This window comes from Trichosurus vulpecula, chromosome 1 (genome assembly GCF_011100635.1).
Source record: "Trichosurus vulpecula isolate mTriVul1 chromosome 1, mTriVul1.pri, whole genome shotgun sequence".
NCBI classification, from domain to species: domain Eukaryota; kingdom Metazoa; phylum Chordata; class Mammalia; order Diprotodontia; family Phalangeridae; genus Trichosurus; species Trichosurus vulpecula.
In genome coordinates, this window is record NC_050573.1 from 227,602,720 (window position 1) to 227,618,947 (window position 16,228).

A 16,228-nucleotide genomic window follows, 5' to 3' on the forward strand; every position below is an offset into this window, starting at 1 on the left:
GCAATGCATTAAGGAACACCAAGTTATGAAATATTTCTGTAAGAAGAATTATAGGGCAATAAAGCTGAGCAATAAAGCTCAGAGTAAGCTGAGACTGGCAGGAAATGTTAAGGATAACAAAAATGGATTTCAATGTTAGAGAAATGAGGAGAATTGAAGAAGGGAATGACTACTGTTCAGTTTAGTTGAAATGATAGCAGGAGATGGACGAAAGGCAGAACTACTAAATGGTTGTTTTGCTTCAGTTTTCTTTGGCAAAAAAAATCTTTTGACTAGAAGAGGCAGGGAAATAGATTTCTAAAAGTTTAATCTCAAGAAAAAGAGAGAGAAAGATTTAAAAAAGAAATACATGCTCTTTTTGAGTTCATGTCCCCAAGGTCATGTGAACTACATCCCAGGGTATTGAAAGAACTGGATGCTGTCATTGCTGAGCCATTAGAAATTATCTTTGAAAGATCCTGGAGAATGGTAGGGATCAGGATCAGAAAATTTTACAAATTTTTTTTTCAAGTTCAAAAAAAGGAAATGGAGTAGAGTGTGCAAATTATAAGCTGATGAGATTGACTTTGATTTCTTACAAAGTTATCAAAAATATTATTAAAGAGATAGTTAAGGAACATTTTGGAAGGGAAGCTATGGCCACAAAGAGCCAGGATGGCTTCATCAAGAATAAATGATTTACTTTTTTGACAGTGTCACTAGACTGTCAGAAAAAGACTATATATTTGGTTTATCTAGATGTCAGAAAAGCATTTGACAAAATCTTTCATGGTATCTTTGTAGACTTGGAGAGAGGTAAACCCGATCATAGTAAGATCAAATGTACTTGGAAATGATTAAATGAGCAGTTCCAAGAGTAGTTATTCATGATTCGATGTCAGTTTAGTAGGAGGGCCATAGGAAAGTAGTTCATGGATCTGTGCTTGGCCCCATACTTTTTAACAGTTTTGTCAGTGACTAAGAATGGCAGACATATTTTCAGGGTTCAGAATTAGGAGATATGATGGATAATAGAGTATCCAAAGAAATCTTGATAGACTACAACATTGGAATAATTCTAATAAGATGAAATTCAATGCAAATAAGTGTAAGTTTTAGACATGTTCAGAAATTCTATTTTGGACATATGGGAGATGTAACTATATGCAGTAGCATTTAAAAAAAACATCCTTGGGGTTTTAGGAAATGGCAACTTCAGTAGAATTAGGATAGATTAGAATTAGTGAGTAAAATTGCAAAGAAGTTTAACATCAAGAAAAATTTCCCCAAAATTAGATCCCTTTAGTGAGGATTCATTCTTCAAGGGAAAAAAAAAAACCTGGATTGCCACTTGTCAGTTATGTTGTAGAGAGAATCCTTATTTAGATATGGGTTAGGTTAATGAAAGTTAACATGGTGTAGCTGTAGTCCAGATAGATTTGGAATGAGGAAGTCTCTATTCAAATACTGTCTCTCAGAGCTGTTAGTTGTGTGTCTACTAGTAAACTTTTCTGATACTCAGCCTCCTCATCTGTGAAATGGTGATAATAATACCTTTCCTATGCAGTTGTAAGGATCAAATGAAAGCTTTTATGTATCATGCTTTACAAAATTTTAAGTACCATCTAAATGGCACTTTTTCTTATTATCTCTGAGGTCATTCATATCATTCTGTAATTCTGTGAATTGTTCTCCAAAGAGAAAATGCCTTAGAAACTAATTGAATCTTCCAGTGTTTCAGTAAGGCAAGATTGAAGACCTTGAAGATGACCATGAACATGCCTGTATAGTTTGGAATTGCAAAGTATGAGTGATTCTCTAGGTAGAAGGCAGGGAAAGTATAACATTTATTTAGACACCAGAGGATCAAATTCCAGAACCAATAACACCAACAGTAGTAATTGTATTCCAAAACCAGAAAATCCACCTCAATGCAACAACAAGGAAATTATAACACAGTATTACAGCAAGGAATCAAGTCATCCTGTAACCTTCTCCCCTGCTGGGGCCTTCCCGTAAACACAAATTCCAACTGTCTGCTTGCCTGAGTTCTCTCCCCACTCTTTGGTCACTGCAGCTAACTGATTTCCACTCTCTGCTCTGCACTCTCTCTGCAATTCTGTCAACTTGGAGTTCTTACTCTTTCTCCTTGGGCTGAATTCTGAATTCTAACCTTAATGGCTACCTTCTGGATATATATACTCTTTTAAGAGCCCTAGGGCTTCACACCCAATCAGTGAAAGAGTGTAGGCCTGTGGCTTAATACTTAGTAAGTAAAGGGTGTAGGCCTGCCTACAAACAAATCTCTAATCAAGTCTCCCTTAACTGGCCCCACCTGAGGCCTACCAAATGGGCAGGAAAGATCTTTAATCACTGACTGGCATCACAGCCAGTAAGAAAAGCTCCAGAACCAGAAGCATAACCCTCCCCAGTTCTCGTATTTTCTTACACCCCCAACCCCTTCATACTCTCCATTTTTTTTTCTGATGAATCATAATACCCAGGAGTCACTGAGTGATTAGAGAGATCAGGAAGATTGGTAGGAGAGACATATCTAAAGAATGAAACAAAGGCAAATTCCCAGTTGATAAAATGATTAGTGCAGAGACATGGTGCTAGTATTATTCCTCTTTGTGTCTCTTCAGGGCCTAGAGTTTTAAACAGTGCACAAGAAATATGGACTCATTTCTTATCTAGCTGTGCCATCTGGGTATATAGAGAGGAAGTGCCAATCTGGTAAAATTATTAAGTAGGTATCTCACTTAATACAATGCAGAAGTCTGTGTGATTTCCTTAATCACATTTCAGCGGTGAAAAGCTACTGAGTCACTATTTCCATCCTTAAACATATAGATTTCTATTACACACTATTTTAACATAAATGTTAATTTTATTGAATTTTGTCATCTCTCAAACCTGAAAATTCATATTAAGAGGAGCTTTAGAAAAATTAATTTTGCCAAATTCTGAGTAGTCATAGAGTCACTTTATATTAATTTTATAAAGAATTAATTTTATCTCCCAATGATGAAAAACACAGTAGATATACATTAAAACATAGCATGCATTCTTGTGTTACAGATTTGGATATACTGCTGATAAGTTCAGTTGTGACATTTTAAGTGCCTTCTTAGCTACATAGCATTCTGTTAGGCTCTAGGATTGTCAAGGCAAAAATAATGAATATTCCTTGCCTTTAAGAAGCTTACATACTACTAGGGGGTTGCAACATGACTATAGATAGCGAATACCAAGTCATGTAAACAACTTCAAATGGGAGAAAGCAGTAGTAATTGAGAGGACGTGAAATCAAGAAAGTCTTAGAATATGGGGAGTTTTCACTGAAGTAAAACTGAAGGAAGATAAAGATTCTACAAGGTGGAGGGTGGGGGAGGGGCAGCCACCTATAAAAAGTCATAGAGATAGGACAATTAATGCTCTTTTAAACATAGCCATTGCTTCTGGAAAACATCTGATTTAGAGTAGTTAACCTAAAAAATGAACATTATCATTACTTAAAATCAGCAAAATAAAGGAGTCCTCACTGCAAGAATTCTATTCCAAAATTGAGGTGCCCTTATATTCTTGAAGGTTATTCCAGCAGATAGCATTCGTAATAATTCCTAAGAAAGCGAAAATTCTTTGAGTATTAGCCCAGAGAAGGCCTTTGTGTTGCATATCTGAGGAGCAATCTAGGTAATTTCGGAAGAGTCCTACATCATCAGAGAACTGGTTATCAGTTAATCAGTTGTTTTGACTACATCCTCTCATGAAAACCATCTCTTAATAAATGGAAGGAGTTGCACTGGTAGAGGAAGTGCCAATATGGAAGAAACTGTGTATACCTGAAGTATTAAAATTACTAAAGTAGTAAAGTAAAATGGATCGTGCTGAGATGTCAAAGAATGCTCCCCAGCTTTCAATTGGCATCAACCATTAAATATATTGCCAGTTACATTAAATTTAAAATTAAAACTTAAGGAATTCAGTTATATAGTTTACAGTTTGCATTTTCAGTGTTTTTATTTTTACAAAATAATATGGATTATGTTACACTGCTTGGATCATAATTAGATCATAGATAATTTTGAAAGTAGCCAACTGCTTTGCATCAGGGAAAATAAAAGTAGAGAGACATAATATGGTAGTGTCTTTTTTACATAATTTTACATCATGTGTCACATTGCATTTTAGAATAAGAAGCTTCTAGTAGAACCTTAAACATTAAATCATTTCCTTTTTTAAGACCACAATATTATTATTACATTATATTAATCTGTTATTCAATCTACAATTATTTTAAAAAGATGCTAAAGTGATTAAAATAGAATTTTTAAATAATTATAACTGTTTCTCTAAGCTTTAGCAACTAACATTGTTACACAAATGGGCAGACTAATTACAGTATCTGTAATAAGGGTTTAATTATCTCTTTATTGAACTAAAAAGCAAAATGAAATGTCCAACATGGATAGGGAAAATAGATGAAAACTGAACATCCGAGGTGTTTAAATCAGTTTTTCTTCTTTTCCTAGGCTCAACATGGGAGAAGACATTTCGTCAGATTGGCTTTGAAAGGTAACCAAAGAATTTATGATATATCCACTTCACAGGTTTAAGAGTGATTCAAGAATTGATTTGATCAATTAGACAAAAATTAAAATCTGTTACATGGGAGCAAAACTTTCTTTTGTAAATGATTTGGGCCACATTTTCTTTCTGCCTCTCTCCTTTCCAATTCCTTTCTTCCTTCCTCCTTTCTTATTCATTTCTTTCTTCCTTCCTTTCTTCCTTCCTTCTTTACTTTCTTTCCCAGTAATCTCAATGGTTGGAGTAACTATCTACATGGGAGTGTATTCCATTAATGTAATTTACCATATGTAGTCTTGGTAAGTTGTCTGAGAAACTGAGCCATTAAGTGACATACCCACGATCTCACAACTAATAAGTGTTTAAGTCAGGACCTGACTTGACTCCAAATATCTTCTAATATCTTATCTTATCTAATAGCTTATATCAAATAGCCACCTCTGAGAGATTAATGGTGATTTACATCCAAACAACAGAAGAAAATAGTGGTTTAATATGATTCACAAAATGGGAGGAGATTGAATGAAGAAATTATTTGTTTAAAGTAAAAGATAAAGCTATTGTAGTTTATTTAAGTTGTTTGATGTTTATTTGCTCATCTCTATAAACTGCAATAATCCTATTAATGCTTACCCTGATCTATCTAACTTACCTCTAGGGGTAACAATTTGAACTCTTTCCATAGTGAAATTAAGAGTATTTTAAATTCCCGAAATATGAATCGTCCATTTCCTCCTTCTTCCATGAATTTTATTCCTGTTGGTTTTTACCTTCTATTCATTTTCACTAAAATCATTCCTCCTCTATATTCATAGATCTTTGTGAAGACCTATTTATTCTAAGATATTCCATATTGAAAAATGAAAAAAAATAGGCTCGTGATATGTGATTTGTATGTGTCCACATGCATTGTCCAAAAGTATAGATGTGCAGCTTAGGGATGGCATGAATGCATGTCTCTAAATTCTGGCCCACCCTCCTCTAAGGGAGTCTATAATTTCTACCTTGAGGAGGACAAAAGAACCTTGGCAGTTGGTCTTTGCCTTGATTATGGGTTTTGAGCTTGACAGAGCTTTCTAACCTCCCCCACCAAAATGAGTATTGCTAGTCTAGGTAAATGAGCCTTGTTTATAACAAATGCTACTTTTCTGGCTCCTAGCCTTTCCTTAGCTTACTCACCAGCTTGGCTCCTTCGCACCTGTCACAGAGCGCAAATAGAGCGTAACCCCAATGATCCAAGAAAGCAGCAAACAGAAAAGTTTAACAGCTTGGAATAAGCCAGAAAGTATTCAAGAGGGAACAAGTCTGCCAGGAGGAAACCAAGAGAGAGGCCTTGATTTCACCCAAGTAGTAGCCCCAAAATTTCTAGGGAGGCAAGCTAGAAATCAGGATTTTGAAGAACTGGCTTCCCCTAAATGTCTGAAGCTTAAGACTTTATGATACATCTCCAAGAGAGTGTCTAGGGCCATGTTGGTTTCTCTTCCTGGCTTTGGCACCAATTCCACCCCTCACAAAGACCCACAGTAGAGCCTCAGCACTCTCTCAGTTTGGAGTCAAATTAGTAGAAGTCATGTCACCCTCCCCAACGTTGGAGCTCCAGGTTTCAGTGGAAGCCCGATTACAATGGCATTAATTACAGTAGTGTCCATAGTCTTTCTCTCTCTTTTCACATTGTTTATTACTGTGAAGGGCACCACCATTCTTTCTCCAGAGAGCTGTGAAAGTTATATTCCTAAAGCACTAACATGATCATGTTATACCCTATGCAGCAAACTCCATTGGCTATTATCCCCAAGGTCAAATATAAACTCCACTGTTTGGCATTTAAATTTCTTCAAAACTTGGCTCCTTTCTCCCCTTCTGGTCCTGCTTGGTGCTCCCTATTCATTTTACCCCATCTTGAAGACTAGCTCAAGTGGCACCTTCTACAAGAACCCTTTCCTCATCCTCTCAACTACTAGGGCCCTCCTTCCCCATACTATCTCATATTCATTTGAATATATTCTTTATGTACATATTTGTGTGTCATTTTGTCCATTAGAATTTGAATTCTTTGAGGGCAAGGACTGTTTTTACTTCTATCTATCTCTAGTAAAGTGTTTGGCATATAGTGGGTACTTAATAAATATAGACATATTGATTGATTGAAATGAAAATTAACAAATATTTTTAAAGTGTATGTTATTTTCTAATGGTGCTTCAAGATTAAATTTAGAAAATATTTTCTTTATGACTAAGAACAAAATAAAACATTGTATTAATAAGAATTAGAATTTATATAGTTCTTTAAGGCTTGTATGGCTCTTTATATGTGTTCTCCTTACAACGACCATGTGAGACAGGTTCTTCTATCATCCTCATTTTACATATGAGGAAGCTGAACCTCAGAGAGGCTAAATGACTTGTCCAGGGCCACACAGCTACTAAATGTCTGAGACAAGAATTAAACTCAGGTCTGCTTTTTCCTTCCTGGTTGGCAGCATTTCCTTAAAGTAGTTCACTTTAACTCTGATCCTAATGCATTCATTTTGCTTTTAATTTAAAGCAACACCAAGCTGCTGAAAAGAGTGAATCTCCTACCAGCAGAGACATTTTTTTTAATTTCATGGTTATTGTTTTATTATGGTAAAGTTGATCTTCATATTGAATTCCTATCCTGTGATTACAGTCTTCAGATCTCGCATGTAATAGATGAAAAGCAGACACCATGTCAATCTTAGCTAAAAGCATCTTTCTACACCAGTATCTATTGAAAAGACAAATTGACCAAACCATGGTTACATCAACAAAGGTAGAGCAAGAGCAATATAATATTTAAACAATTTGCCCTTGCAATTTGATCAGTAACATATTGAAATGATCTCCCCAGAAGCATTTTTAGGGGCCAGTAGTGAAATTCTTTTGTATTGTAATTGGTATAGTTGTAAGAGCAGCTTTAAAAAAATCTGATTCAAAGGGCTAATTGTATTCAATTATTCTTCTGAACCATACTGAAAAGCCTACTTTTTGTGTGTATTGATTCATATGGCCAGGGGCATATGGTAGAAATTACAAATTCTTTAAAATGTGTTCTTTCTCCAGTGGAAATAGAGAACTAATCCCTATACTTCTCATTTACATGGTTTATAAGATACACATGAGCAAATCTCTAGAGAAAAATTCATTAAGGGGCTTTGCTAACATGTTACCAGCCAATGGTTTGGACTGGCTTATTCTTTGTGAATAAGCTGTTTTTCACTGAAATAAGTTACTTTCCAGATCAGTCAGTGGTGAAAATAATAATAACACATACATGTAGTGTTTTATGGTTTACAAAGTGTTTTCTTCAGAACTACCCTATGAGGTAAGTAATACAAATATTATTTTTCCCATTTTACAGATGAGCAAACAAGCTCAGAGAGGCTAAATGGACTGGTCTGTGTTATACAAGTAACATGTGTCATACTTGAGAACGGAACTCAACTTGCTTGATCTCAGCCTCACTTCTTTGTCTCACCTCATTGCCTTCCACATACTATACAATTTTAGAAATTCTTTGTTCATAACTGATATGTTATAAATATCAGTTCTACTATCTATTACTTGTGTGACTGGAAAAGTTACTTAACCTCTGTGGGTCTTAGTTCTTATCTGCATATGAGGGAGTTGAACTAGACAGCCTATGTGTTCTCTTCCATCTCTAAATCTGTGATCATATGATTTCTTTCTGAAAACTGCCATCCTCTCCTTATATGCAGATCTGTCCCATAGCTTGAACTCAAATCCTTTCTGAATACATTTGTTCAGAATTTATATAAATGCCTTCTGTTAGATGGAGGGAAGGAATGATGATGAGAAAGAGAGGCAAAGAAAGAGAGAGAAAGGGAGACAGGTTGAAAGGAGGGGAGACAGAAAGAGGGGAGAACAGACAAGTCTGGAAGAGAAAGTCTGGATAGAGTTTTGAGTTTTCTTATATGTTTCTCAGTTTTATTGCATGGTATGGCTTCTCTTTTCTCTGATGAGCCCTGCTTAAATAGACTTTTTTTCTCTTGTGTTTAGATTAATCCTGGAACATATAGATTGACCCTGGGATAATTTTATCAATGAGTAAAAGAAAATCATAGTTTTGTGGGAAAAGTCTAGGTTGGATTTTAAAATTAAGTAGGTTGTGAGGACATGTATATATTTTTTGCAGCTTCAATTGCAAGAATCATTTCATTTCAACAAATTCTTGTACATGGCACTATTCATCCTTATTATCCTATAAATCTTAGAGAATTGTTTAGGGGACTTAGAGGTTAAGTGATTTGTCTGTGTTAAATACGTCATCTGTGTCAGGGGCACCACTTGAACACAGGCAACTCTCTTAGACTACACACCTAAGATCAGGTGATGTTCTCCTTGGTAAAGAGAGAGCTTTCTCATCAGGAGTATAGAATGCCAGCGAAATCCTAGGTCTGGTTAAAAAGAAAAGGATATTAAAATAAGTCCTTGACATTCTTATAAGCCAAGAAAGAAAAGTAGACTGATGCCTAAGATTTCATTGGAAATGACTCTAACAGATATAGGGCTTAGAAAAGCATTCACAGAAAACATGTACCAGAGCTGAATCATAAAGGAAAATGGTGATTTCTTACAAGAGATGGTGAGGGAGTGCATTCTATGCTTGTGGGATAGATTATGCAAATTCAGGGGCAAGACATGTTCAATGCCATGGATAACAGCTTGTGGAACAGTTTTGCTGCAGTGTAAAATGTGTGAAGGGAAGTATTGTCAAGCAAGGTTAGAAAAAATAGATTGTAGTCAGACTGTGAAAGACTTTAAAACCCAGACTGAGGATTTAGGTAGGGCTTTAAATTTTTCAAAATATTCTCCTGTACAAGGTATCAATTGAATCTCTAAGCCCTTTAAATTGGTGAGTCAATAGTTCAGGGGTTATCAAAGTTTTGCGTATTGTGGGATCATTGGACAATCTGGTGAAGCCTTTGGACGCCTTTTCAGAATCATGTTTTTATATGCATAAAATAAAACACACATTATTACAATGGAAACCGATTACATTGAGATGCAACTATCAAAATATTTTTAAAAACCATGTCACAGATCCCATGTTAAGAAACTATACAATTGGCAGTAACTTGAGACTTTTGAGGAAAGGAATGCTATGGTCAGCTCTGGTTTTTAGGAAGAACATTTTGACAGCTATAAAGAAGGTGGACCACAGAGAAGAGAGACTGAAAGCAGGAAGTTTAATTAAGAAGCTCTTAGTGAGTCTTCATGAGAGATGATAAGCAACTGAATTAGAGTGGTAGCTATGTGAATGAGGCTGAGGAAGAGAGAAAAGTTAAAGAAAAACTTCTTGGAGTATACCCAAATGTCTGTCCTGAGCTCTTTATTCTTTTCCTTCTTTACTATCTTGTTTAGTAATCTCATCAGCTCCCAAAGGTTCAACTATCATCTTTATGTAGTTGATACTTAGATATATTTATCTAATATATTTACCTAATCTCTCCCTCTCTTGACCTCCAATCTTGCATCATAAACTGCCTCTAGTACATCTCAAAATGGATATCCTGTAGACCTCTTAAAATCAACATATCCAAATTTGATCTTTCCCCAACAAACTCTTCACTCTTTCCAATTTCCCTATTACCCTATCCTCTCACTTATCACTATCCTCCCAGTCATTCAGCGTCACAACCTCTTCTTCATCCTTGATTTGTCACTTGCACTCACACTGAATATCCAATCTGTTGCTAAGTATTGTCATTTATGTTTCCATAATTATCTGTCATGTACAAATCCCTCTGGGGATAGCTAGGTGGCACAGTGGATAAAGAGCTGGGCCAAGTCAGGAAAACTGGTTCAAATCTGGTCTCCAATACTAGCTGGCTGTGTGACCCTGGACAAGTCACTTAACCGTGTTCACCTCAGTTCCTCATCTGTACAATGAGCTGGAATATGCCAGTATCTTTAAGAAAACCCCAAATAGGGTCATAAAGAATTGGACATGACTGAAATGAATGAACAACAAAAGCGTAGCCCTCTCTCTATTCCCACAGTTGTTGTCATGCAAAAGTTTTCTTTTGTTTGGTTTCCTTTTGTTTGGTTTCCTTGTCTCAAATCTCTTCTGGCTCCAGTCCATCCTTCTTTCAGTTGCCAAAGTAGTCTTTCTGAAATGCAAGTCTGACCACATCAGCCCTTAAACACTAATCTAACCCATTAAACTCCAAAGGTTTCCTATTCCTTCTAGGATTAAATTTAAAATCTCCTGTGTGGACTTTACAACCCTTCATGACCTGGCCTCCTCCTACCTTTGCAGTTTACTTACTTCCCTCCTCCCTCTGATCTATTTGGGATACAGACCTAGTAGCAATATTCCTAGGTCAAAGGGTATACACAGCTTTATATCCCTTTGGGCACAGTTCTAAATTGCTCTCTAGAATGGTTGGTCTAGTTCACAGCTCCACCACCAGTACATTAGTGTCCCAATTTTTCCTGATCCCTCCCCCCTGACATAGCATTTGTCATTTTCTTTTTCTGTCATCTTAGTCAATCTGATAGTTATGAAGTGGTACATAAGAGTTGTTTTAATTTGCATTTCTCTAGTCAATAGTGATTTCATTTTGAATAATATTTCATTTTTTCTAATTACATATAAATACAATTTAAACATTCATTTTTTAAAAAATTTTGAGTTCCGAATTCTCTCCCTCCCTCCTTCCTCTCTTCTTTCCCCAACACAACAAGCAGTTTGATACAGGTTATACATATATAATTAAGTAAAACATATTTCCATGTTGGTCATGTGAAAAAAACACAGACAAAAAAACCGACCCACTAAAAAAAATTTAAAATAGTTATGCTTCTCTCTACATTCAGACTCCATCACTTTCCCCCCCACCCCCACCCCAGTGGTAGATAGCATTTTTCATCATGAGTCCTTTAGAATTGTCTTGGATCATTGCATTACTACTGAGAATAGTTAAGTCATTCACAGTCGATCATCATATAATATTGCTGTTACTGTATACAGTGGTCTCCTGGATCTGCTCACTTCACTCTGCAGCAGTTCATGTAAACTTTTCCAGGTTTTCCGAAAGCATTCAGCTTATCATTTTTTATAGCACAATAACATTCCATCAAAATCACATAATACAACTTGTCAAGACATCCCCTCCATTTCCAATTCTTTGCCACCACAAAAAGAGCAGCGATAAATATCCTTGTACTTAGCATTTTAAGAAAGGCTCCATTGATTCCTATGCTGGTATCCCACCTGGTCATGGTCAGAGATCTTTGTGATAAATTATTGTAATCTCTTTGCTAGTATGTAATTTAAGATTTTTTTGCATCAATATCCATTAGGGAAATTGGTCTATAGTTTTCTTTCTGTTTTTTGCTCTCCCTGGTTTAGGTATCAAAATCGTATTTGTTTTATAAAAGGAATTTGGTAGGACTCCTTCTTAACCTGTTTTTTTTTTTAAATAGCTCATATAGTATTGGGATTAATTGTGATCTGGGGAGATTTGTAGTCACTGCTTTCCTGGTCTGCACTCTGGTCCTCACTCAGGGAGGGATCCTGATCCTTCGGGATTGAAATTGATAATGATGCTCAGGATCCCTAATCCCTTGATATTAGAAGTGATACTACCCCTCATTCTTCCACTCCCCCTTGACCTAAAGTGCTCCTCCCTGCCCTTGAACTATGGCCTAGAGGTGACTTTAGGTAATGGAGTTTCCGGACAGTTTCTGGTCCTTTGGTCAGTGCTAGCACAGGGATCCCCTGTAGTCTCCCTCTGACCAATTCCAGTACCTCTTATTACCTCTGGATTGGGAGTTTCCAAAGGTGCTGTTGCTTTTGTTTCCACTACCTATTCCTACCACTAGTATTTCATCCATATGGTCTTCAAGCCATCTCTGTGTCACAGATCTCTCTTTCCAAATTCCTAAGTAGTCTTGGGCTGGAAGGAGGTCTTGCTCTGACCTTTTGTTGGTTCTGCCACTCCGGAATTCAATTTAAGGTTTTATATTAAGGTTTTTTTGAGGGGAATGTTGTAAGGGTTCAGTTAGGAGCTTTCTCCCTTCCACCGTCTTGACTCTACAAGTCTGATTTAATTCTACAGAATCAGGAAATACATTGAATGGTATATAAGTATACTTTACAGTCTAAATAACAGGGAAGAGATTTGCAAGGTACCTGAGGGAGGGCAAGATCCAAAAATATTGAGGAAAAAATCATGGACAAAAAAGTAGATGAAATTACCAAGGGAGGGAAGAAAAGAGAAAAGGAACCAAGATTGAACCTTTAAGACCTTGCAATTGTTTCTCCTTTTAAAAAAATAATACCACCTCTAATTTTACAATGATTTGATGTATACTCCTTTTTGAAATATCCTAAAAGCAATGTTTCATTAATTTAAAAAACCATGTTCCTTCAACATTCTTTTTTCTGTTCGTGCTTGATTTGATCTCTTTTACCTCTGGCTTCATATCCTTCAATGCAGTCATGCTCTTTAGCATAGGTTATTGAAGTAATAGAGTCTAAATGCCACCATCCCCCTGTCATGAATGATGAGAATAAATTGTTATAAAAATATTGACAGACTTCTTCCATTTTCCATGTTTTCCTTTTTTCAGTTTTGTTTAAAATTGTTTTTGGTATGATTGACTTATTTGACTCTTTTATAGGTTTCTGCAGATTTTTCTTCCCCCTGCTGTTTTGTTTTTGTTTTCTTTATTGTGGTTGTTGTTGCTATTCTATAAGGAGTTGGTTTTTTTGTGGCCACATTTTTCTATTTGTCAAGGAAAGATCTGTTGCAAAAATTGGTTTCTGTGATTTGGGGTGACGTTTTTGTGGTGACAAATTTATGATACACTATACTGATTGTATCAAGCTGAAAGTACTATAGGGTCACATGAATGAGATCCATACTTAGGAAGTAGTGTTAAAAATGTTCACATGAAAACCTAAATTTTGAGAAGTGTCTTTTGCCCAAATCATGAAAGACAATTAGATGGACATCTCACTGCACTGGTTTAACAGAAAGTTTATCTTGGAAAATGAGTATAGATGAACAATGAAGATGGTCTGGAATTGAATAGGTAGAAGATAGACTGGACTACATTTGTGAATTTGGACAGTACTTTCAAAAATGCAACAGTTCCCTGCCACAAAAATTGACTTATTTACCCACAAATATTTTCCTTATTAGCCTATATGACTGTTACTCAAAGAACACAAGAGTTTCTGAACAGTCAGAATCAATTATGAATGAAAATATAGGAGAGACACTTCTAAGAATAAGGATACTGTTACCAATGATGACTTGTGTTTAACAATAAGTGATATCATCTAGAAAATATATTATCAGAAATGTAAGTGAGCTAGTAATGTAGCAAGAGCCTAAGATAAGAAAGGGGCACCTGGAGTGCCTCTAAGGTGAAGAGCTAAAAACCTTAGAAGGAGACTACCCAGCCATTGGATGGAGCAGTTATGATGGGTTCAAAGGCAGAAACAGACAGAAACTGAACGTAATGGGAAGGTGCAAATGGGCTGGGACCTATACCAAAGGAGTAAATGCCCATATCTGTTGAAATATAATATCCGGGGGTGGGGACCCTGTGGCTTTCAGGCCACATGCCCTTGAGGACCTAGAGGGCCGCATGTGGCCTCAAGGGCGCAGGTTCCCTAATCCTGATATATACCATCTCTCCTACTAAATTACAATTTTTTTAAAGGTATTATTATCCTGATAAGATAACTAGCAAGTGTGAGGCTTAGAGGAGAGATTAAATTACTTGCCAAAGGTCAGAATGTTAATTAGTTATAGAATGACTACTACAACCAAGTCTCCTTACTCACAGCTAGTGCTTTATTTGATGCCTTTATAAGTTATTAAATTTGACAACAGAAGTATAAACATAATTACAGTCAACAACTTCAATATATTATCTCCTTTTTTGGCAATACACATGAGGTTTGGAGCTGAATATCCCATTGGTAACCATTTCTGTTTTAAGATCTCTGATGATCATTACTGCTAATGGTTCTTTGATTCTCAAGCCATTCAATGGCTTGCTGATTTGAAGGTAAAGAATATTCTTTGGACTTCAGCAAGTCTTGGAAAGTGTAGGAACAACAACGAGCTACAGTTGCCAACACCAATATCATGGCATTCTGTTAGATATGACTTTGCTATGTTTTCAGATTTAATCTGTTTTTTTTCTTTTAAAAAGAATTATGCTTGAATCTTAAAGCAATTCAGTTCTTCAAGGCAATTGTAAGAGATATTGATTCATTTCTCACTGTACTCTTCTTTGAAGTTTACCATCATTTTGCTGGCTGGCATTATTCTTCTAAGAAGAAATGTCAGACTCAGCTAAAGCCTCAAAACGTTAGCTTAAGAATTTTAAAACAAAAATTCTCTCTGCTAGATATATGACATAATGTAAATGAAGAACCAGAACCTTTCTTCTTTGCTCCTTGCCCTCACAAAAGATGCCAAGTTTTGACAGAAGGATTAATTCTTAGCAAAAGAAACTTCTAGAGAGAATTTCCTTTTTGAAGTGGAAGAAGGTGAGCTTTGGAACCTGTTTCTGTACTGTATTTATGGGAAGATCCTGTTTAAGAAAACCCTAGTGTTAACCAGGAGATCTACATCTATATATAGTTTTCTTATTTATATATTAATTCCTATAAATCCGATATGGGGACAGCTGAGAGTACCATTAGACTTGCTTTGTGCATAGTATTGCATATGTAACATGTATGCTTTAAAAAGCATCCAAATGGGGTCTACATGTGTTCCGTAGTTATCCTTTCCACATTGGAAAAAAAAATCCTATGGAATGTGTATATGCTCACAAAAAGAAACCAGTAAGAAGGCACAACAAGTTGTTGCTTTCTGGGTGGTCTTCTATACTTTCCCATCTCCAAATATTCATCTGGTAATACTGCCTCACTTGCTTTTATATATTGGAAAGAATACCATACTTGGCTTCAGGAAAGATGACACATAGGTATAAATGACATTGTGACATGCACTAGCTGTGTAACCCTAGACAAGTCACTTTCTGAATTTCATTTCCTTGTCTACAAATTTAGAATAATAATTTCACTACTTTTCTCATTTTAAATTATTTTTATTAAGAATTCATGAGGGGCGGAGCCAAGATGGTAGCTAGAAAGCAGGGACTTGCTTACGCTCTGCCTCAGGTCCCTCCAAACACCTATAAAAAATGGCCCTGAATAAATTATAGAGCTGCAGAACCCATGAAATAACAGAGGGAAGCAGGGCTCCAGCCCAGGTCAGCCTGGATGGTTGCTGGGAAGGGTCTATCCCACAGAACTGGGAGCAGAGTGGAGCAGAGCCCAGCATGGTCCGTGCCAGAACCAACCAGACTGGGAGCCAGGCAGAACATGCCATAGGGCCCTGAATCATTGGGCTGTGGCAGTTACCAGACTTCTCAACCCACAAACACCAAACACAACAGAGAAGGTTAGTGGGAAAAGCTGCTGGGACAGAGTAAAAAGAGTTCACAGTCGGCCAATGCCCCCAGGGGTGGCGAAGGTGGTGCAGCTCTGAGGCTGCTTCCAGAGCTACAGCTGCAGTTGGTTCCAGCCCCAGGCCGACCTGGAGGAGGGAATTAAGCAGTGGATTAGAGCAGGAGTGAAAAG

General features: G+C 36.5%; 1 protein-coding gene across 2 annotated transcripts in view; it reads left to right on the forward strand.

Moving 5' to 3' along the window:
• Positions 1-16,228, forward strand: part of PIEZO2 (piezo type mechanosensitive ion channel component 2) — a 539,671-nt gene that overhangs the window by 287,480 nt on the left and 235,963 nt on the right. For both annotated transcript variants that reach the window (XM_036741022.1, XM_036741023.1), the window contains exon 4: positions 4,515-4,557. In XM_036741022.1, coding sequence (XP_036596917.1) covers positions 4,515-4,557 — 43 coding nt within the window. The remainder of the gene's footprint in view (positions 1-4,514; positions 4,558-16,228) is intronic.